The sequence below is a fragment of the Psammomys obesus genome, unplaced genomic scaffold, assembly GCF_907164565.1.
Source record: "Psammomys obesus unplaced genomic scaffold, mPsaObe1.curated_primary_1811, whole genome shotgun sequence".
In the NCBI taxonomy this organism is placed as follows: domain Eukaryota; kingdom Metazoa; phylum Chordata; class Mammalia; order Rodentia; family Muridae; genus Psammomys; species Psammomys obesus.
The window spans coordinates 187,537-209,482 of record NW_026593874.1 but is presented as its reverse complement, the minus strand read 5'-3'; the positions used below and the strand labels follow the sequence as shown (position 1 = coordinate 209,482).

General features: G+C 55.6%; 2 protein-coding genes across 3 annotated transcripts; both read left to right on the top strand.

The window, feature by feature from the left end:
- Positions 1-4,206: 4,206 nt before the first annotated feature.
- On the top strand, positions 4,207-8,478 carry Dmrtc2 (DMRT like family C2). The gene is made up of 8 exons (XM_055617380.1): positions 4,207-4,430; positions 4,503-4,657; positions 5,452-5,528; positions 5,729-5,909; positions 6,059-6,185; positions 6,934-6,994; positions 7,133-7,307; positions 8,366-8,478. Exons 1-8 carry the CDS (start codon positions 4,207-4,209, stop codon positions 8,476-8,478), a joined length of 1,113 nt encoding a protein of 370 aa, XP_055473355.1.
- A 7,822-nt stretch (positions 8,479-16,300) lies between these two features.
- Rps19 (ribosomal protein S19) lies at positions 16,301-20,920 on the top strand. 2 transcript variants are annotated; one of them, XM_055617373.1, is made up of 6 exons: positions 16,301-16,391; positions 16,824-16,894; positions 17,123-17,223; positions 19,925-20,108; positions 20,515-20,569; positions 20,856-20,920. In XM_055617373.1, exons 2-6 carry the CDS (start codon positions 16,824-16,826, stop codon positions 20,880-20,882), a joined length of 438 nt encoding a protein of 145 aa, XP_055473348.1. In that variant the 5' UTR covers positions 16,301-16,391; the 3' UTR covers positions 20,883-20,920. The 2 variants fall into 2 exon arrangements, with proteins under 2 accessions (XP_055473348.1, XP_055473349.1); XM_055617374.1 differs by lacking the exon at positions 16,301-16,391 and adding an exon at positions 16,531-16,584.
- The last annotated feature ends 1,026 nt before the right edge of the window (positions 20,921-21,946 follow it).

Genomic DNA, 21,946 nt, shown 5'->3' with positions numbered 1-21,946 from the left:
GCAGGCACAATCAATGCATTCCTAAACCCCTTCTGTTTACTACGGAAACAGAAAAGGACCTAGAACTGAACCAGAACAGCCATGCTGCATATCGCTCACATACAGGATGCGTATAAAATCTACAAGGAACGGAATATGATCAAGACACAGGATCACACCAAAGCCAATTGCATGTTCATAAACCATGGTGGTTTGAACTACATAACAAGTTCAAGGCTAGCCTAACCTACATGAAACCCTGTGTCAAACACAAGCAAAAACAATAAGAAACTGCACAAGGCATATAAACTATACAAAGCAAATTAGCACGAGAAAATGGGTAAGGACCGCCTTCAAATCAGCAAGAGAAAGAAAGCAGCCTGAGCTAAGCCTATGAGGAAACTGTCCCCAGGAGAGTAAAGATAGAAAGGCTAGCAGGCACCTGAGCAGGTGCTGGTACTGTCACCTGGGAAATGCAATTATCTTGCAAAAATGTATCCTCCTGCTACTCTTGGGCTGACAGCAATCAGAAAGCTGGAAAAGAGCAAGTGTGGCCATAAAGACACTTGTGTAATTCTGTAAGCTGCTGTTTACCGAGTGACTGCGGGAACCGTCAGTGTCCCAAGCCTACTGCAGGGAGAAGTCTGACAACAGTCAAATCAGACTTATAAATACCCACTTCTGGGACGGCCTGGCTAAGTACGAAGAAAATCTCTCCACTCCCAAAGCTGAGGCTGCCTCATTTGTTCTGACAGCGGGTCTGGGTAAGAGGACCACCCCTCCTGAGACTAAGGGAGGCACACCGCCCAATGCCACACCACAGGGGCGGCTGACTAGATGCGCCAGTGCAGCCAGGAGGTGGTAGGGCACACCTTTCATGCCAGCATTCGGGAGACAGGGGCAGGCGGGGCTCTGAGTTCGAGGCCAGCGACCCTACCGCAAAACAACAAAAAGAAAAGAGTTGGAGAGGTGGCTCAGCGGTCAGGAGCAGCGACCGCTTTTCCGGGGGACCCGGGTTCATTTCCCACACGGCAGCTCACGACTGTCCAGCTCCGCGCAGACACAAACAGACCGGCAAATCTCCAATGCATATAAAATGTAAAAGAAACGTTTACAGATGTACATGCGCACAGTATGGCTCGGCCACTAAACAGCAAGTACCGCACGGACAACATGGGCGTGTTGACAGAACACTGCTGGAGAGGACACATGGACTCAGAAGAAGGGCGCTTGCCCTCAGGACGGTGCCTTGGGACGGCCGGGACTGGGGGGCAGGGGGCTGGAGGGGGCTCGGTGGTCACGAGTGGGGAAGGGTTAGCACCCTGGGGGGCCAAGGCTGTCGCCCAGGGTGCCCGCTGGCCGGGGGCCACTCGCAGCGCCCGCCCCTGCGTTCCCCAGGCCCGCAGAAGGCCAACGGCTGCCGAGTGCCGTCTCCCGGGCTCCCCGCGAAGGGCCCAGCCTCTCCAGCCCGCCGTCGGGAAGCCCAACGCCGGGCGGGCCCCGAGCACCTTCCCGCTTCGGCACGCATCCTCTGCAGCGCCGTCCAGCCGGAGATCGCTTCCGCCGCCTCGGTCAGCCTGGAGTGGCCACACACTGGACGCCGTGAGCCAGGCGACAGGCGGGCCGACAGCCCCAAGGAACCGCAGCCAGGGAGGGAGAGCAAGCGCGGCCAACCCGGCGGGCGAGGCTGCGCAAGCGCAGTGGGTGCGAGCCAACGCCTGAGGTTCGGCGCCGGGCGCGGGGGCGGGGCCAGCCTCGCTCTGGCCGACGCTCCTCGACGCCCCATTGGCTACCGGCCTCCGGGCCGAAGAACAGTCGGCCCGGGTAAGGACAGACGCGACGTGCGTGCGGCTCAACTCGACGCGCCATTGGCTGCCGCGATTGTTGCCGTGGAGAGCGGGCAGAAAGGAAGGGGCGGGCCGTCGGCGGAGGAGCTGGAACCCGATTGGCTGCGCCGCGCGGCCGGAGCGCCGTGCCGGAAGCTCATTGGCCCCGGCGCGGAGGAGCGGGAAAAGCAGCTCGAGCCGGCCGTTCCTCTTCGCCGCTTTGTCGCCCTTTCCCCTGGGCCTTCCCCCGGCTGACTGTGACTCGGCTCGAGGCTGCGGTAACCACCGGCGGGCGGCGTGAACGTGATCCCTCCCCTCCCTGCTCCTCGTCTGCTGAGCTGGGGCCCGCCATGGCCTCCCCTGGCTGCTCCCTCGCGCTGCGCGGCTCTCCCCACCCCACCCCCACCTCCTGAGCGCGCTCCTCGTGCCCAGCCCCCTCCCGGGGGCCCTGCAGCGGGAGGGGCCGCAGGCCCAGCGTTTGGGGGTGATGGATGGGTGCTGGAAGGGGGAGCACCCAAGGAATGGTTGCACGGGAAGGGACAGCGCATGCCATCAACTGCTGGGCGCCGCGTGCAGCGGTGACTGCATGGGTTTCCTGTGCCCATGCAGTTGGGTACAGGAAAGAAAGCGGTGTCCAGAGGACACCTTGGGCCTACATCAGGACCTCGAACAGCAGGGACTCAGTAGTCATTTGGGAAGCGGCTTGGTTTTGGTTTGGGGTTTTGTTTTGTTTTCTTTCTTAAAGACAGGGTTTCGAGTAGTCCTGGGCAATCTTCAACTCCTAGCAGCAGATGACCTTGAGCTGCTGACCCTCCTCCCTCTACCCCAAAACCTGTAATTACAGGCATTGCACCACACCCACTCAGTTTTTGTTTTTTCTAAAATAGTGAGTTGGAGCCAAGCATGGGGTGGCTGTAACGCCTGTAACCCCAGCACACATGGGGAGGCAGAGACAGGAGGATCTCTGTGAGTTTGAGGTCAGCTTGGTCTACAAAGCCAGTCCAGGACAGCCCAGGCTACACAGAGAAGCCCAGTTTTGAAGAAAAAGCAAAACAAACAAAAAGACTGACCTGAAACTCAGAAAAATACCCCTGCCTTAGATTCCCTACCGCCAGAATGACAGATGGGAGCCTGCATCCTGCTTCAGTAAATGTTTGTTAAACTAATGGAGTCCAAGAAAAATATCTGGTGAACAGGTGGTACAAGACAGGCCAGTAATGTAATTTCAGTTACCAGGAGGCTGAGGAAGGAAGATAACAAGTTCAAGGCCAGCCTGGACCACTTACCAAGACCTTGTCTCCAAAAAAAAAAAAAAAAAAAAAAAAAAAACAATAAGTGAAAACCACTTGGCCAGCATGTATTTGTAAGGGTTTAGGTTCAATGCTCATTTTTTGAAAGCAAATGCCCTCTAGGGAAAATGGGATAGGGACGCTCTTGGCAATAATATTGCTACTAGAGAGTACAAAAACAAAAGCTGGGCTTGGTGAGACACCTTCAACCCCAGCACTCTGGAAGCAGAGGCAGATGGATCTCTGTGAGTTTGAGTCCCACCAGGTCTACACACAGCATTCCAGGCCAGCCAGGGATACACACACAGTAAGATCTTAGCTCCAAATTAATAATTAGTTAATTTAAAAATTAAGGGGGCTGGGGAGAAAACTCCGTTGATAAAGCGCTTTGAGCACATTCGTGATCCCCACGGTAAATGCTGGGCACAGTGACATGTGCCTGCACCTCCACCACTAGGAGTGGGGAGCTGAGGGAGGAGGATCTCTTAAGCTCATTGGCCAGCCAGTCTAGCTAAAGCCGTGAGCCTCAGGTTCAACAAGATGACCCTGTCCGGAATTAAAATCAAAGCGGAGAGCAGTGGAGGAAGTCTATCTGATGTCAGCCTCTGGGCTCCACATACACACGGGCACCCACAGACACTGCTGAGACACGTCCAGCATCACAGCAGTGGCATACAGGGAGCAGGCTGAGCTGATTGCGCGTGTGGGTCTTAGGACTGAGGGACCACATAAAAATGTTCTTAAGGACTGGGTGAATGCGAAGGGTCTGATGACAGTTGAAGAGGGTGCCTGAAAGCCCTGCTTGGTAGAATAGAGGGTAAAGCATGAAGGGCCTGGGAGGGTGCGTGTGTGCGCGCGAGTGCCTGTGCCTGAAGCTGTCATTCAGCATGGCAAAGCCTGCCAAAGAGCAAAAGTGAAGGATGTTTGTATTGAATGGATACAGAAGAAAGAAAAGCGTAGTTTCTGAGCAAGCTTGCAGGGAAGCCCGGGTAGAAGCTGGATCTTGAGAGGGGCAAGATGGATGGCCACAGCTGTGTCTTCCCAAAAGCAGAGGGGCTGGGTAGGGCGGAGCCCATGTAACTACCCTAACCTACCACTCTGCCCTCAGATCCATGGACCCCAGCGAAACGCCTGCTCTTCACCACTGCTCTGCTGACTCGCCTCCAGTGGATGAGACGAGAGTGCCCCAGAGCACAGAGCTTATTCCCAGGAGGCCTGTCAGCCGCTCTCCGACCTGTGCCCGCTGTCGCAACCATGGAGTCACGGCCCATCTCAAGGGCCACAAGCGCCTCTGCCTCTTCCAGGCTTGCGAGTGTCACAAGTGTGTTCTCATCCTGTGAGTATAAGGCTCGGGACAGGGCGGGGCTTCTCCAGAAGGGTGCCGCTTGACTTGCTTCCCTCCCCCCAGGGAACGTCGGAGAGTCATGGCTGCGCAAGTGGCCCTGCGTAGGCAGCAGGAGGCACAGCTGAAAAGGCACCTGGCGCAGGGTCTGATGAAAGGGGCCGCCCCTCTGAAAGCTCCCCTCCAAGTCAAGAAGGGAGCCATCCGGCCAGGGGTCCCTTGTGAGTGTGTGTGCCTGGCAGCGGGACAGGATGTAGTAAATATAAGGACAAGCATCCCCGTCCTGAAACTCAGTGTGTGTGGCCCCGGCACGGAGCTTAGTCTCTGTGAGCCTCACCTCGGCAGCTCTCAAGTGTGCTCCATGGGCTGCAGAGAGGGGCCTGCAGGCAACAGGTGCCAGCTCACAGCATGTGCCACTCCAGTTCCACAGCTGCCCCTTGTACCCTCAGCAGGCACTGCACAAGTGGGCTACACAGACATGCGTGCAGGCCAAACACTCACGCACGTAAGAACAAAGAAAATTTTATTTTGAAGTGTGGGTAGGAGAGCAGGGACAACTAAAGACAGAAAACGGGGCGTGGTGGGGCGGCAGTGCGGTGGCTCCGGGCAAAGGTATTTCTGCACAAACCTGGTGCCCTGAGCTCGGGCCTCACAGCCTGCACAAAGGTAAAGAGAGAGCTGGCTCCCCACGATGGCCTCCACATGCTACCGCGGCACCCAGACACAGTAATAAAGCGTTTTAAGGAAGGAAAATAGGGGGGTGGGACATGGTGAGCATGCCTGTAATCCCTGCACTGGGGTAAGGTGATCCGGAAGCCAGCCTGGGCCAACCAAGCCAGACCTCTTGTCTAGAGGAGGAGGCAGGCTGGGCAGGAGAATCAGGGATTCAAAGCCAGCCTGGGCCTCATGAAAAAAAGAATAAAGAAATTAAAGGGAGATGAGAGCTTAGCTGAAGTTCGGGTAGGCCAGAGGTCAGGAAAAGGGGGTTGCTGGATCTCTCCCTGGTTCCTCACAGCTGGAAAGGAGAACATGGCACCCCAGTCTCAGAGTCCCCATGGAGCAGTCCCGCTGGTACTGACCCCCCCGGGGAAGGTAAGGAGATGTGGGGCCTGAGGGGATGGCTCCTAGCCTCAGCCCGCCCAGACTGCTTGCTCTGTGAGTTGTGGTGTGCTCTTCACTGAGGCTCTGACCTGTGGGTGACAGAAGGTGGGACATAAGAGCCGCCCGCAGCTTCTGTTGCACCCTCATCCTGGAGCATGCTTGCTCTCCAGGCTTGGCCTCTACCCTTGCAGGAGAACTATGGGCCTCTGCTGCTCAGCCACCCCCCGGAAGCCTTGCCTTTGCCCTGGACTCCGGTGCCTCCTGGGCCCTGGGGCCCTGGACACTGGCTGCCCCCAGGTCTGTCAGTGCCACCTCCAGTGGTGTGCCGCTTGCTGTGCCAAGAACCTGCTGTCCCTCTACACCCTTTCCCTGGTAAGAAATTACCCACCTTGTTTTCAGCAGACACTTGAATGCTAGGCTGTCGCTGTACTAGAAAAGGCGAGAAAGGGCACACAAGTGGGTAGAGGGAGCAGTCATGGCCTCTGGGCTCTGTGCGTCCTGTGTTCTCTTGCCCTCCTTAGGCTTTGACCCTGGCACCTCTCTCCGGCTGCCCACTCACGGGACCCTCCCAAGCTGCCCGGGCTCTCGCTCGGTACTGACAGCTCCACTTTCTGGAGAGCCCCAAGGACCCCCTAGCCTGCCTCACACGTGAGTAGGAGCACAAGACGATATGTGTTGAGTCTGAGTTTGTCTTTGTGCTGCAATCATGACAGCTAACGTGGAAGAAAAACTTTCAGGCTAGGTGTGGTTGCACACTTGTAATCCCAGCACTTGAGGTGGAACCAGGAGGTTAGGGCTTAGGATTCTGATGTGGAAAACAGGAGGATAGTTGCAGACTGACAGCAGGCAGAGCCCGCCTGTACCGCCAGTCTCCTAGCATGGAGGCTTTGAGTATTTAAAGCCTTGCCTGTTTCCAGTATCAGTAATGATATGATGAGGTGCTGCTCAGCTCAGGCTGTTAGAAAAACCAACAACACCCAGCACAGGCCCTGACCTTGAACACAGTGGCTGCTCACTCATCTAAGACAGCTAAAATAGGATGGCGTTGTCTGGTACACGAAGGCCATGGTGGTAAGGCCCAGCCGCCATGAGAGCAAGCTTCTTAGAGGTGGAATTCCTTGGGAACCGGCAGCCAGGCTAGGGAAAGCAGGCTTGTGAAGCAGCCAGCAATCCCTGGCCCAGTGGATATCTGATTTGAAAAACTGACACCAGCGATTGATTCCCTGTAATCTTCATAGTAGCCTGGGAGGGAAAAGCTTGCAGAGATTTTTATTTTATAGAAAGCAAAGCAGCCAAGATAGTGAACAAGACTTAGCACAAAGTCCGGTGGCCAGCCAGGATCTCCGGCTCCCAGGTCAGAATGCCCACCGCTTCCCATGTGTCTCTTTTTCTCTAGATGTTCAACTTTGATACTCCAGTCCTGTGGCGCACCAGACTCTCTTCTGCGACAGCCACAGGTCTTGGGAAAGAAGTGGCGCCCAAGAGCCTGGGTGGAGGTTGAATGTGTAGAAGGGAAAAGCAGGGGACTGAGGGAGGCATTGCAGGGCAGACAGAAGTGGGGGTTCCCAGCCTGCTCCTCTCCCTTTCCTTTGCAGGCCCCTGGAGCTTCTTGCCTGGCCTGGACATCTGGCCCCTCAGAGCGGCAGCTGCAGAGAGAGGCGGCTGAGGCCCTTGTGGGTCTGAAAGACTCATCCCAGGCTCCCCGCCTGACCCCATCCGTGCCCCCGAACCCTGCCTGGATCTCTTTGCTCCACCCCTGTGGCCCACCAGGTAACCTTCCTGAGAAGAGGGGATGAGGTGGGGTTGGTTGAGAAATGGCAGCCATTGGAATGAGCAGGGACTAACCAAAGTGGAGCAGATAGTAGCTGAATGCCCCTAAGTGTCTCTGTCGAGCCTCTGAGACACGGTTGAAGGTTGTTCTGGGAGTCACCGCTTAGCAGTTTTGTTGTGAACGGCCAATGCCCTACACCAAGGAAAAGGAGGTCCTGGGAAGTAGAGGCTTCCTAAGGGCTGGCACACAGCAAAACGCTGCAGAGCCTGGTCTCCAGACCCTCGCTTCTGCTCAGTCCTGGAAAGGAGTGAGGTAAGCAGGGCCTGGACGGCGAGGACTGGTAAGTGTGCTGTTGGGAGCTGGAGGCCCTCACCTGGCGCAGCACTAGCCTGGAAGGAGTGTGAGGAAGGGGAACGTCCAGGGGAGCAGAGACGTGGCTCAGAATGTCCCTGCCCAGTGCTGTGTTGGCCAGAGCAGCAGTTGGCAACCTGTGGGGCAGGGTCACCTAAGACCACTAGAAAATACAGGTTGTTGGGTGTGGTGGCACACACCTTTGATCTCAGCACTCAGGAGGCAGAAGCAGGCGGTTTGCGTGAGCAGCCTGGTCTACAAAGTGAGTCCAGAACAGCCAGGGCTACACAGAGAAACCCTATCTGGGAAAAAAAAAACAAAAAAAAGGAAAACGTATATTTACATTACAATTCCTAACAGGAGTAAAGTAACCATTAGGAGATAAAAACAAGTAATCTTATGGCTGGGGCTCACCACAGCATGAGGAGATGTGTTAAAGGGCTGCAGCGGAAGGAAGGTTGGCAACCACTGCCCTAGGGGATCTGCAGGAGCCCGGAGGGATGAGGCGGGGGTGGGGGCGTCGCCTCTGACTATAGATGGACCAACAGCTATACCGAGGTAATAAGGGAATGCTCTGAGCTAGACCCAGCGTGGTAGCTTTGGTGGAGGGACAGCAGAAGAGTAAGCAGGCAGGCAGGAGAGGGCTAGTCAGTGGGCAGGAGAGGGTTGGATCTGACCTGGGCCTGCCCTTCCTGTCCACCTGCAGCTCCCCCTGGGGGAAGAGGATTCCAGCCTGTTGGCCCCCCTCTCCGGCCCAGTCCCACTTCCTCAGTCTCTCTGCATATTGGGCGGCTGGGCTCCATCTCCCTCCTGAGCTAGACAGCAGAGGTAGACACTGCCTCGCCGGGACAAAGAGATGACAGACGGCAGGCACAGCGTGTTTGTATTTTATTTGAGTTTTGCATGGAATTTACTATAACACAAGCTTCAGCCTTTTTTTTTTTTTTTTTAAGCTTTCAGGTTCCTTTTGTAGTGTGGGTATTTCCTTGGCTGAACATGGATATTCTCGTAGTCCTTTTTGAATCCTAAGTCCCCCAAAAAAGGCAGTTGGGCAGTTTAAGATGGCCCGTGTCTAATTACATTTTTGCATGAGTTTATGTTCTGTATATGCCTGTGTGCTCATGTCTGTCTCTGCATGTGAAAATGCAAGAATATGTTTGCTCTGTGTGCAGGTTTCTGTAAGCAAGAAATAAACCTTTGCCATTTAAGCCATCAAGATACAGAGTTTATTTTCACAGCACGACCTATCTGTCCTGAGCGACAAAAAGGACTGTCATCTACCTAAGAACTTCCACAAAGCCAGGCATGGTGGCTCACACCTGTGATGCCAGCTCTCGTGAGGCTGAGGTACGATTGTTCATGATACTGCCACAAACAACGGCAAAGTAAAACAGCAAAGTGAACTTGGATTTCTAATTATGCCGTGATAAGAGGAACAAAAAAGGTACGGGGCGGGGGGGCCACTGGTGTGGTAATTAATCACATGTTCTGTACCAGACATAACCTGTTCCTGCTGTCCAAAGAGTCACAAATTGAAATGCCTGCCCTGTGGCCAGGTAGACACTATAAGGGCTTGAGGATAACAGACTGCATGTCTTAGCTACGGCAGCCTTCTTTAGCCTCGTCAATTACTCCAGGTGGAAACATGGACTCACTGTTGTCACTGAGTTTTCAATTGGGAAGCTGGGCTTCTGTGTTCACCATCTTATAATAATTTTTAAACATTGATACAGCCTTCCTTAAATGTTATATTGGCTAACTAACACACCTTCTGGTCAACTTTGGCCAGCAGAATGACTGCGTTGGTACTAAACATGACATTTTCTAGATGGGAAGCCTAAAGCCAATCAGGGCAGCAGGAACCAAGTTAGTCTGACTCAGGAGTTCTTCCTATTAAAATTCATTGTGGAGTTGGCGCAGTAGCACAGGCCTTTAGGCCAAGCACTCATGGAGGCAGAGGCAGGCGGATCTCTGTGAGTTCAAGGCCAGCCTGGTCTACAGAGCGAGTCCAGGACTGCCAGGGCTAAGGTTCATTGTCTTTTTTTAAGTCCCTTAGAGGGGCTGGGGCTGCAGCAAAGTGACCCAGTGCTTGCCTGGAGTGCCAAGGCCCTGATTTCAGCACCCAGCATCTCACACAGAGTGTAGCCCAAAAAATACAAGACCCAGTCAAAGATCGGAGAGGACGCTTTCCATCTGTTGAGTCCCGATGGCCCCAGCAGCAGCTCTGTAGTCTCTGCTAAGAGGGAAGTAGTCAGCCACTGGACCAAGGCAGCTCTGGAAACTGACCAGAGTGGTTCTTGCCGTTACCAGGCCGTAACATTTTCCAAAGCTCAAAAAGAAAGACGGAGGCTGTAGGGACCACAGGCAGACGTGCTTTCACAGTGTCTCCCGCCTCCACAGAGGTTATTGTGGATGTCTTTGGCTGGTGTTCTAGTTTGCTTTCTTTGCTGTGATAAACGCCACAACTGAAGCAACTTGGAAACAAGGGTCTGTTTGGCGTGTCCCAGCCACAGCAGTCGCTGGAGGAAGGCTGTGGAGGCGCTGCTTACCGCTTGTTCACTGTGGTCTTCTCACTCCGCCACTCGGGAAACCTGCCAGGGCTGGCACACAGTGGGCGGCCCCCAGTCATTAGTCAAGAAACTTCGGGCCAGGCCGATGGGAGCGCTTCCTGAACTGAGGGCTTTTTCCCAGATGACTGCAACTGTGTCACCCTGACAGCTGACAGTACAACTGACCCTTAATCCACCTCGCACACACACTCCCACACGCACACATGCACACACACTCACACACACACTCAACACACACGGTTAACAGGTGTCTTTCTCGCTTACCCCCGAGATCTCACGTTGATGTTAATATCAACATCATAATATAAACACAAAGGCCGGAGACACCTGGTGAGCTGTTGCGGCCTGGAAGCCCGTCCCTCCCCAGAGCTCAGCCGCACACTTGACGACTCATGTTCTCCCTGGCTTGCCTGCGCCCCTCTTCTCACTCAGGACGACGAACCTGATTCATCACCCTCTCAGTTCTCGGCCTTCAAGGCGGGTTATTCCCAGCACACTGCAGAGTAACGGACCTGCAGCTGTAATCAGGCTTGTGAGAGACTAGAAGACTAAAACCAGCCTCACAGCTCCATCCCCTCCCCCAACCCCCCCCACTTACCACTCTGTCCCCTTTAAGGCCAGCCCAAACCTCGCCAGCATGCCCTTCCCTGACATGAGGATGACTGAGCCCAGCGAGTCACGGAGCCCGGAAGCGCTGTGAATGCACCTCAGCTAACACCCTGCTCTCAGCGCCCATCCAGGGTTCCCGAGTGCCCCAGGGTCACACTGCCAAAAAGGCTGAAGGGGAAGGACGAGAAAAGGGCAGAGGAGAGCAGTGAGAAGCCTCTGGCCACTGAGCCCAAGGACCAGAGCTTGAGCCCCAGAACCCACATGAGGGAAGAAGAAGGACAGCCGCAGAGTGCTCCCCTCTGACCTGCGCACCCTGTGCTGCCCGACATGCCCGCAGGTTCACCCGCACACCCACACACCCCAGTTAACTACAAGAAAGGAGACTGGTTATGCTAGTGAGACAGCAGTCAGCGGTCAGTGTCGGGGGGAGCAGAGAGGAGGCCTCACCCCGGGCCAGGCCAGCCAGGCTTTTCACACCCAGAGCCAGCCAGTTTACCTTTCAAATCACGTGGCCCCCCAAATGGGGCCCAAGGGAGTGAGGCGAACACGGGGTCAGCCTCGAGAACAGGGAAGACCCAAGGCCTAAAAAGTAAGTTGTGTGTGGTGACTCGCTTCCTGCTTCTGAGAGAAAGAAGCTGGGAACCTCTGTGACTCCAAGGCCCGCCTGGTCTGTACGGCGCTCCAGGCTCGCCAGGGCTGCGCACTGAGACGGCCCGGGGCTGGGCACAGGGCCGCATGCGCACGCGCACACGCTCTTGCTTCCACACTGCCACCTCTCCGAGCAGAGCAGCCTTCTCTCGCTGCTGGGAGCCCCAGCGGCCAGCCAGTGCCCTGGGGGCCGCGCCCTTCGTGCCACCGCCAAGCAGGGAACAGGCGGAGATCTGAGCGGGAGCTTCTGAGCCCTCGGGCTGCTCTGCAGAAAGGGGCAGTAAGTCTGCAAGCACGAAGCATTCTCCCTCACAAGACCCTCCCACAGCGGCCCAGCCGTTGTTTCTAGAAGACGGTTACTGTCTGCCCTTTGAAAATGCAAGCTCTGCTCACTCCGGCCCCACACAAACATGGCCGGCTCCTGAGCACACTTGAGCCTGCCGCTCTTTGTCTTTCCCACGGGCTACTTGGTAAATCACACCACAACGGCCCTTATACCCACTCCGTCCAGGCCACTCGGAGCCTGTGCTGGCCACGCTGTGTAGGCGCCTCTCTTAGCCCATCTCCCTGGGGAGTGAGCTGTGCAGTACTGTGCCATGCTCTGGCAGGTGACCATGCCCTGCACAGACCCTCAGGGACCCGGAGCTGTTCCACAAAGCATCGATCCTTTCATCTGGCATCTGTGTTAAGCTCCTCAGGCCTGTATGTTCCCTAGACGGACAAACCTGATCACTCTAAGCTGTGCTGGTGTCAGCCTGTGTCCCCAGTCCCCAGAATGATTATTCAGAGGACAGGCCTGTTGTGCAGGTTCTCTCTGGGGACTCAGACTGAAGGACTGAGTAAACAGGCTCTTACCCAGCCCTTCTGAACTGTGTTCCCGCTGAGTTCGGGCTCCACTACCCAGACACTTGTGCAGCATGAAGCCAACAGCTCCTCCCCCAGGCCATCCTTTCCATTCTACTTAGTTTTACAGCAAGTAGTGTTTTCAATCACCAGAGTTTAAGAAAACAGGAAACCAGCCTTCAATCCTGGCCCTGGGGAGGTAGAGGCAGGTGATCTGAGTTCGAGGCCAGCCTGGTCTACACATGGAGTTCCAGGACAGCCAGGGCCACACAGAAAAACAGCCCGCAGAATGTGGAAGAACATATTTTCCAACTACACATTGATAGGATTCAAAAGCTAGAGGGATGGCTCAGAGGTTAAGAGCACTGGCTGCTTTTCTGGAGGGCTGTGTTTGATTCCCAGCACCCACACGGCAGCTCACAACCGTCGGTAACTCAGTTCCAGGGGATCTGACACCCTCTGTTGACGGCTGTGGATTCCAGGCACACACATGCTACACATACTTGCAAGCAAAACACCTGTACACATACATGATTAAATAATGATATTTTAAAAACTCCATGGGGTGGCTGGAGAGATGTCTCAGTAGGTGGCCATACAGGCCTGAAGACCTGAGTTCCAATCCCCGTAACCCATGTGAATGCACATCTGTAATCCCAGAGCTCATAGTGCAATATGGAAATCAGAGAATTTCCAGAAGCTCGTGGTGCAGCAAATGACAAAAGACACTGACGGCTGCAAACAAGGTGTAAGGTGAAGACACACGCTGTAGCACACACACACACACACACACACACCAATGCGCACACACAAAGCTGCACTGAGAATCTTGGTGCTCAGCTGTTGGCACTGTTTGGGGAGGTTCCTATGGTGTAGCCTTTCTGGAGAAGTGTGTCACGGGGAGTGGGGTTGGAATGAAAAGCCTGTCGCCTCTTCCTGTGAGCGCTCTCCTCTGTGAAGATACAAGCTGTTAGCTCCCAGCTCCTGCCACCATGCCTGCCTGTGGTCATAGTGCTCTTGACCCCCTGGAACCGTAAACCCAAACGAAGTCTTTTTCTCTAGGTTGCCTTGGTCATGGTGTTTTAGCACAGCCCCGGAAACCTCACTAAGACCCTTATCATCAAGTCACAGCGGCGCACGCCAGCCTGGTCTACAGAGCGAGTTCCAGGACAGCCAGGGCTGCACAGAGAGGCACTATCTTGAGAAGCACACATAAATAAATAAGTAAGTAAGTAAGTAAATAAATAAATAAATAAATAAATAAATAAATAAATAAATTAAAAAAAAAAAAAGGGCTGGAGAGATGGCTCAGAGGTTAAGAGCACTAGCTGGTTGGGGATTTAGCTCAGTGGTAGAGTGCTTGCTTAGCAAGCGCAAAGCCCTGGGTTAAGTCCTGAGCTCTGGGGAAAAAAAAAAAAAAGAGCACTAGCTGCTCTTCCAGAGATTCTGAAGACCACGTGGTGGCTCTCAACCATCTATAGTGAGATCTGGTGCCCTCTCCTGGCGTGCAGGTGTACATGCAGATAGAACACTGTATACATACATACATACATACATACACGAATAAATAAATACATCTCCCCCCCCCCAAAGAAAAAGAAGGGATGAAGTCATAACATTTTCAGGGAGATGAACAGAACTGGAAACCGTTAGGTTAAGTGAAATTAGCCTGACTACAAAAAACAAAAACTGTTTATGTACAGACCTTAGATTTAAAATTATGATTTTGTACTTACATGTGGGAGAGGGGTTATGAAATTAGAAAGCGGGGTCCTGACTAGATCTTAAGGGAGGTGATAAGCAGGCAACGGAATCAGTGTAAGGGGCGCAGACGTGAGGACGTGCCGGCTGCCGGAAGGAAGGCAGCGGGAGTGGCGGGGGGCAGGGAAAGCAGGGAGAGCAGTGTAAACCGACACGTGCTGAGCCCACTGCTCTGTATGCTGACCTGGAAAACAGTGAAAAAAGGTCCCCATATGAGCCGCTCAGACCACACTAAAGTCACACCTGTGACAGCCGACACGCCCACCGAGATACAGCCGGCCTCCTCGTCACTGGGACCAAATGCCAGCTAGAAACAACCCAAGACTTAGCTTGTTCCTCCACATGGGGTGGGGTAGTTTATGGTCACCTGGCCCCACACCCCGGGGCCCGTCACTGTGGTTGTGCCCTGCTAAGGGCCTTCGCTTTAACTGGAAGGGGTACTCCAGGTGAGTACACCATTCCCCCCTCACACCCGGCCTCAACAGTGGGTCCTGTTACGACTCCATCAAGATTGATCCACTGACTAGGTCGGGTCCTCACACTCAGGCTGCGGGAAAGTTCTCACAGATACTCCAGACGTGCACTTTACTGACTTCAGAGGTGGTTTTCACGCTGAGGGTGTTTTGGTTCAGGTTCTGACATAAGGTCTCTGGGGTGTGACTAGGAATGGTCCCATAAAGTCATGTGCTTTGCTGGGCCCCGGGGCGGGGCACTTAGGGGGCGTGGCCTTGTTAGAGGAAGTGCGTCACTGCGGGGCGGCTCTGAGGGCTCCTATGCTCCAGCTACACCCAGTGTGGCGCACAGTCTCCTGCTGCCTGGCGGTCCAGATGGAGAGCGGCAGCTCCTCCTCCAGCGCCACGTCTGCCGGCACGGCGCCGTGCTTCCCGCCATGGCTGTGCTTCCCGCCACGATGAGGCGATGAGGGACTGAACCTCTGCCCCGTGAGGCAGTCCCAGATGAATGTTTGCCTTCATGGGTTGCTGTGGTCACGAGACTCCTCACAGCAATGAAACCCTGAGACAGTCTCCTCCTATCTGGCTGTCTTAGAGCTCACTATGCGAAGCCGTCGTGAATTCAGATTTGCATAATCCTCCTGTTGGGACTCTGTGTTCATCATTATGTTCAGCCCATTTAGGTGTTGGCGGGGTGTTTGTTCTGTTTTGTTTTTAACTTTTTAATTGTGTGTGTGTGTGTGTGTGCTCCCAAGGGTCACGTGAGCACGTCTTCCTCTAGAGGCGGAGTTACAGGTGACTGTGAGCCCCTCAGCGTGGGTGCCGGGAGCTGTAGGGCCTCTGGAAGAGCTCAGCCATTTACCTCTCCAGCCCCTCGACTTTTTGTCCTGTGTGTTAACAATTCCTTTGTCAGGGGACGCATTTCCTTTTTCCATCGTGGGTTCCAAGACCCACGAATTTCTGCCTACTGAGCCATCTCAAGGGACCTCATGTCCCTTTTTTATCTTGAATAACATTCAGTCGTCTCGAACATTTTGGGCGCCCAGAGAGGCGGGCGGTAGTGCAAAGAGTCCGTAGCATGAAGCAGGACCAGCCTCCCGCCAACAGAAAATCCCAGGCAGTCTCGGCTAAACAGTGAAACTCCGTCTCAAATCAACGAACAGATGGCGCCTGTGTCAACACAACAAATGAACACACAGAGAGAGAAGTTAGTTACGGTTACACAGGTCAGCCTGGGCGACGCGCAGACCGGCAAACTCTCACCGGCTCTAGACCGGCCGCCAAGGCCCCGCCTCTGCCCAGCCCCCAACGCCCCAGCTCCACTCCGCTGCCCTCGACGGAGCCGAAGCAATTTCCGCCCAAAACAGGGTGGAACTTCCGCCCGGTGCCGCCTCGCCAACGCTGGTGCTAGCTCAAAAGGTGGTGGTGGCCACAGGTCTCCCTCGCCCCAGCCTCAGGCTTCCCGTCGCGGTCCCGCCCTCACTGCGACCGCTTCCGGCCGGGGAGCGCCGCAGCTCGGGGAAGCGGGGCCTGGAGACCCACCCGCCCTCCTTCCGTAGGCCGTCCACCTCGCCCACGCTTCCGCCCAACAGCCGCCGTCACGCCCGTCCCGCCACCCTCCGCGGCCACGCCCCAGGGAAGCCAGGGAGGGAACGGCCGCGGACGGCCCCCTCCTGGCCCGCCCACGTCGGGTGGAGACGAAGCCACATCCGCCCTCACGGAGGCGGGGCCCGCTAGCCCGTCCGCTCTCGCGAGTTCTCTGAACTCTCGCGAGACGCGACGCCCGACTTGTGCGCCCGGGAAACCCCGTCGTTCCCTTTCCCCTGGCTGGCAGCGCGGAGGCCGCACGGTAGGCGAGGGCTCTGGGTCCGGCTGTGCGCGGGGCCGCGGGGTCGGGCTATCCGGCCCGAGAGCTCGTGCCGGGGGCCGCGGGAAGGCCGGCGCGGGGTCGCTCCGCCCCCGGAGCCGCGGCCACGTGCGCGCCGCAGGCCCGGACATGCCCGATCGCCGCAGCCCGGCAGTGCCAGGGCTTAGGTGGCGGGGTGAGCGGAGCGCCCGGGGAGGGACGTGGGGGGCAGCCGCGCCGGGCCGGGGCCGTGCGCGGGCGCCGGGAGCTCCGGCGGAGCCCCGGCCGCCGAGCTGCAGTGGGAGCGAGGCAGGCTGCTTGGGTGGCGGGGCTCCGGCTGGAATCGGGGCCGAGCGGGATCGGTGTTGACCCGGACCCGCGGCCGGGGTCGCGCCGAGCCTCCTGTCGACACGCTCGCCCTTGGTTTCCCCACAGATGCCTGGAGTTACTGTAAAAGACGTTAACCAGCAGGAGTTCGTCAGAGCTCTGGCAGCCTTCCTCAAAAAGTAAGTGCTAGAGAACTGAGGCCTGACTCCCGTGGGGCTTGACCCCGCCGTGGGGCTGGTCGCTTGTGGGAGCCACTTGTGAGTTAGGCCCGGCATGGCCGTGTTTCCCGTGTAGCCTGTGACATGCTAATGTCAGACAAGCTTCTTCCGGCTGTGGGGGTGGATGTCTAAAGTAGCTTATGAAAATTTTTGACGTGCGCTTGCTTTTCTCGATTTTCTTGGTCCTAGGTCCGGGAAGCTGAAAGTCCCCGAATGGGTGGACACAGTCAAGCTCGCCAAACATAAAGAGCTTGCGCCCTATGATGAGAACTGGTTCTACACACGAGCTGGTGAGAGCTGGGGCTTTGCCCGCCCAGGCGTGGGGGCTGGGTGGGCCCGTGCAGGGATCCATGTCTTACATTCCCAACCAGAAGGAAGCAGACCACGCTTTGAGCTGGAGAGAAAGCCTTGGAGCAAATAAATGTTCGTATTCTGCTTGTAGGCGCTCACTTTAGAGTCTGGCGGCTTTCTGTGCCCGTGGTGGCGCGTTCAGACTTAAATCTATCTCTATTGGGTCATGTTTGAGCGGTTGGGCACCCTGCCTGTTCTAAAGGAAACTTAACCACGCTCCTGGTGCCAGAGAAAGCTTGGGGGCCCCTCTGGGCTTTGGGTCTCAATCACTTGTGGTGAGTCCTGTGTGGATGTCTTGACTCTGGGGTCAGTACTGGGTTGTGTCGAGGTTGCAGTTTCTGTTCAGGTTATGGGAAGTGAGTAGTGCCTCCCGTGAGAATGTGAAGCAGTTTATAAACTTACACTTAATTCATTAAGTCAAATGTCCATGGGATCCACTTTGTTTCAGGCTTTGGCATGGGCACAGGGATCATCATGACTCAACACAGCTTCTGAAAACCAAAAGGTCAATTCTGCAGTGTGGGAGAAGGTCGGTGCATCCACCTGCCGGCGCAGTTTTAAAAGCAAGGGTGCCATAGGCGGGAAGGGGCTTCCCCAGCTACAGTGCTGAGGCCTGGGTACGTCCCCTTTGGGAGCGAGTGCGGTGCCGCTGGCAGTGGCTTTGGAGTTAGCTGCTAGGAGGAAGGCGGTGGTCGTGCGGCTGTGTGGTCTGTGTACACAGTGGGTAGATTGGGAGGTCCTGGCATGTCCAGGGTCCGCCCGCTGGTAACGTAAACCCACTGCTCTTGTCACTGCTGGTTTTGTGTTTTATTAGACAGGGTCTTCATGTGTGTCCCGTTTGGCTTAGAAAGTTCTAAGCTGTGCAGACCGGGTTGGCGTCTGCTCCGCCTCCACAGTGCTGAGGGTTGACTTAAGCCCCCTGTCTACATCCCAGGTGGTGGGGTTAGCAAAAAAGTGAGTCAAGCCAGGTGGTTTTGCGTTTGGGGCCAGGCCTGGTATGTGTGTGTAGTCCCAGCAGTCCTGGAGGCCTGTGGCTCTTTCCTGAACTCCAGAAGTCTTTTGGACCTTTTTTTCCAGCCCTCCTGTGGCATAGAGGTTTGAGTCTGATGGGTTCCTGTCTGGCTGTTTTCTAAGGTAGGCTAGCTCTGTTGAAAACTGCTTTCTAGGCAGTGTTTGCAGTTTTCTCTTGATAATTGAGAGCTAGCCTATTTTCTCACTTGTATTTGTAGTTGGCATGTGATGAGGTGGCAGGCTCGTGTTTGTATTGGGGAGTGAGAAAAGGCTCTAGCAAAAGGTAGGGGAGGTTGGGGGCTGTGGGCATGGGGTCCTACGCTGGTGGCTTAGAAACAAGACCCGGCTTACTGACAGTTCCTGCTGCACGCTAGAACCAGCAGGGTGAATGAGGCCAGGAAAGTGGGGTTTCCTTAGAAGTTTGACCGAAAGGGGTTGGGGCAAGAAACATACAGGGTTCCTTGTCCCACATTTTGACCCACATTGGTCAAGCTGTGACCACCACCCTGTACAGAGCACCAGGTCTTTCTGTCACAGCTAAACCTCGCTGCCTCCTGAGGCCTTAGTCTGTTCAAATGCAAGGTAGCAGCCCTCCTGGGGCAGGGAGTGACCAAGGGACCAGCCAAAGCCCTGGCTCGTGGACCCTCTGAAATCCCAGCAATAGTTCTGTAATTTGGCTTTAGAGTCGGGTCCCGCTGAGGAAGAGCTCGGGAAAGAGGCCTCTAAGTAGCCCTTCCTGGAATGCAGCATGCTCCAGTGTCAGCTTGGTGCACTGTGATCAGTGGCAGGTGGTTCTTCACAGAGGAGGTTTCCAGGGCTAAAAAGGATGTAGACTCCATTGCAGAAGCTGCAGGGCCTTGTGCAGCTCCCTCCTGGCCCGGCTGCTGTGCTTTCCATGGCTTTTATTTGCTGTTCAGACTCGGGGCTCAGTGCTGTTAGCCACTGCCCCGGCTGATAGTGATCCTCAGTCCGTCCCGTGAAACCAAGGTTCGCTGCTCTGAGGAAGAGCAGATGGCGTTGTGCAGACAGGTTCTAGCGGGGGGATGTCCGGGAAATAGAGCAGTGGCTGTGGGCCAGCTGAGCCTCCTCATCCTGACATGTGGGGTTAAAAAACTCTAAAGCAAAGTGACCGTAGAGGCTGGGGTGCTGCCGCTGTCTCCTCGGCAGGCAGAGCCTGGTGGCCCAAGTCTACATCTTGGGCGCCTGGGTACGTAGGCTGCAGTTCCTTGTCGGCTGCTTTGTAGGGCTTTTGGTGGCAGTCCTGAGTGAGACTGGGCTGTTGCCTGGGCTACAGCCCTTTGCAGCTCTTGACAGCTGGCTGAACCCCAACCGGGCTTTGCTGAAGCTTGCTTGAGAGGCCAAAAGGACGCCCCAGGAGCAGTGATCCTGTGTCCATAGTTGAGCCAGGGTCATCTGTAAAAAGCATGCTGCTTTCCAGGGCTAAGCCACACCACAGAACACTTGCTTCCTTCTTCCCTGTTCTGCCTCGGGCCCTAGAGGCGGACACACTTAGTGAGCCTAGCAGAGCCAGGGAACATGCACCAAGCCTTCAGTGTGTCTTCCACCTGGAGAGCCGGAAGAGGCCAGTGACAGGCGCGTGGCCTAAGGCCCCTCTTGTCGCATCCCCAGCTTCCACGGCGCGGCACCTGTACCTCCGTGGTGGCGCAGGGGTCGGCTCCATGACCAAGATCTACGGAGGACGGCAGAGAAACGGTGTCAGGCCCAGCCACTTCAGCAGAGGCTCCAAGAGCGTCGCCCGCCGGGTCCTCCAAGCCCTGGAGGGGCTGAAAATGGTGGAAAAGGACCAAGATGGGTATGCTGGGTTGAGGCTGGGCTGGGCAGCCGTTGTCCATTGGTGGCTGGTGGGGCTGGTGGGCTGGCCTATAAATGGAGCCTTGAGGAAGCGGGCGGGGCTTCACCCAGACCTCTCTGGCTGACTCCTGGCTCTGGGAAGGTAATTTAGCGACTGTCCGCTTTCATTAGCCTGCTCGTTAACTTTTCCCGATTGATTTTTCGGGGCTTTTGATCTAATGCTTGCACAAACGACACCCCGTCAGCTCCCCAGGGTCTCCCACTCCTGCCCCCGGCTCGTTAGGATGCAGCTGGCTTGGGCACCAGCGGGACCTGGCAAGCGGAATGGCACTCCTTCTGTCCTCCACAGGAGGGGGGAGTTGGGCTGCGCTCATCCTAGTGATGTGACTTTCTTTTCCTTTGCACAGGGGCCGCAAGCTAACACCTCAGGGACAGAGAGATCTGGACAGGATTGCTGGACAGGTGAGGGGCGCTCTTTGTCCACTGCGCTCTCGGGGACTGGGTGCTTCTGTAAACTGGACTTTGTCCCCCTAACAGACTACTTTCAGGTTGTAGCCTCTCCCTCAGTCCTCACGCCTCCTGGGCACCTGGTGCAAGCAGCTTAGGAGAGGGTGGGTGGGAAGCAGCTTCAGGCCTGCCTGGCACTCTGACTGCGAAAGACTGGAGCCTGAGGTCTCCTTAGGGTCTTAAAGACAGGCAGTGGGCCACAGCCTGGGCCCCCGTGTGATCTGCCTCTGTCTTCCCACAGGTGGCAGCTGCCAACAAGAAGCATTAGAACAAAGGATGCTGGGTTAATAAATTGCCTCATTCATAGTCTGGTCTGAGTTTGTTTTTTTGGTTGGTTGGTTTTCAAGATCAGGCCTTTTCCTTCAGTGCTTCCACACCCTGTGAGCAATTCCCAGAAAAGGGGAAATCCGAGTTTTTCGAGGGTGGCAGGCAGAATGGTTGGGAGTGACCTTGGCTTCCTTTAACAGGCCTGTGCTACAGATGGAAGGTGGGTTCTGTGCTCCAGGCCTGTGTGGGGTTGAGCAGATTTAACTGCAGTTAGACAAGTGAAACAGCGGCTGAAAGCTGGGCCTAGGCCCTGAGGGGCCTGGCCTCCCTGTGCTAGTCTGCTCTACCTTACTGCTTTCCCGCCTTGAGGGAGGGCCTAGGTTTTGAGGTCTGCCTGCCTTCGCTCACCGACCCCGGGGGAGCTAGGCCCTTGGTGGAAATGGCTGGGGCTCTTCCACCTCCCACTGTGAAGGGCATGTGGGTGTCCTGTAACAACACCTCATTGTGCTCCATTGATCTCTGCTGCAGGTGTGCACAGGCTCGCCAGCCACCAGGGGGCAGGCGGTGGCCACAGCTCACCAAGGTGAGCTGGCTCTTCTGAGCGCGAGAAGGCACGTGCTGTGAATCTCGACTCTGGACAGGTGGTTGGCACAGAAGGGGAAGTAGCTTAGAGCCATTTAACGAGAAACAGGCGCAATCTGAAGTCCACATCTTTAAACACAAATAACAGTTAAAATGTTTTGTTCTTCCATTATTTTGGAGACAGTCTCTTAAAGCTTAATGTATAGCCTGCAATGGCCTTGAACTAACCACCAGCCCTGCCCCTACCTTCAGAGCAGTGGGCTTAAACTATTTCAGGCATGCAAAACAGTGTTTGAAGCCTGCCTTGCATAAAAAAATTGTTCCACCCATGGCTGGGAAGATAGCTCCAGGGTTTAAGAACCCTTTCTGCTGTTCCAGAGGACCTGATTTCAGTTCCCAGCATTCATGTCAGGTGACTCAACTATTTGCCATCTCTAGGGCCTCAGGGACACCTATGCTCAGGTGCACCTGTGGGGGATTTAG

Coding starts and splice junctions, on each gene's coding strand:
- Rps19 (XM_055617373.1), top strand. CDS start 16,824: ATGCCTGGAGTTACTGTAAAAGACGTTAACCAGCAGGAGTTCGTCAGA. Junction 16,895..17,122: donor CTGGCAGCCTTCCTCAAAAA/GTAAGTGCTAGA, acceptor TCTTGGTCCTAG/GTCCGGGAAGCTGAAAGTCC. Junction 17,224..19,924: donor CTGGTTCTACACACGAGCTG/GTGAGAGCTGGG, acceptor TCGCATCCCCAG/CTTCCACGGCGCGGCACCTG.
- Dmrtc2 (XM_055617380.1), top strand. CDS start 4,207: ATGGACCCCAGCGAAACGCCTGCTCTTCACCACTGCTCTGCTGACTCG. Junction 5,529..5,728: donor TACTGACCCCCCCGGGGAAG/GTAAGGAGATGT, acceptor CTACCCTTGCAG/GAGAACTATGGGCCTCTGCT. Junction 6,186..6,933: donor CCCCCTAGCCTGCCTCACAC/GTGAGTAGGAGC, acceptor CTTTTTCTCTAG/ATGTTCAACTTTGATACTCC.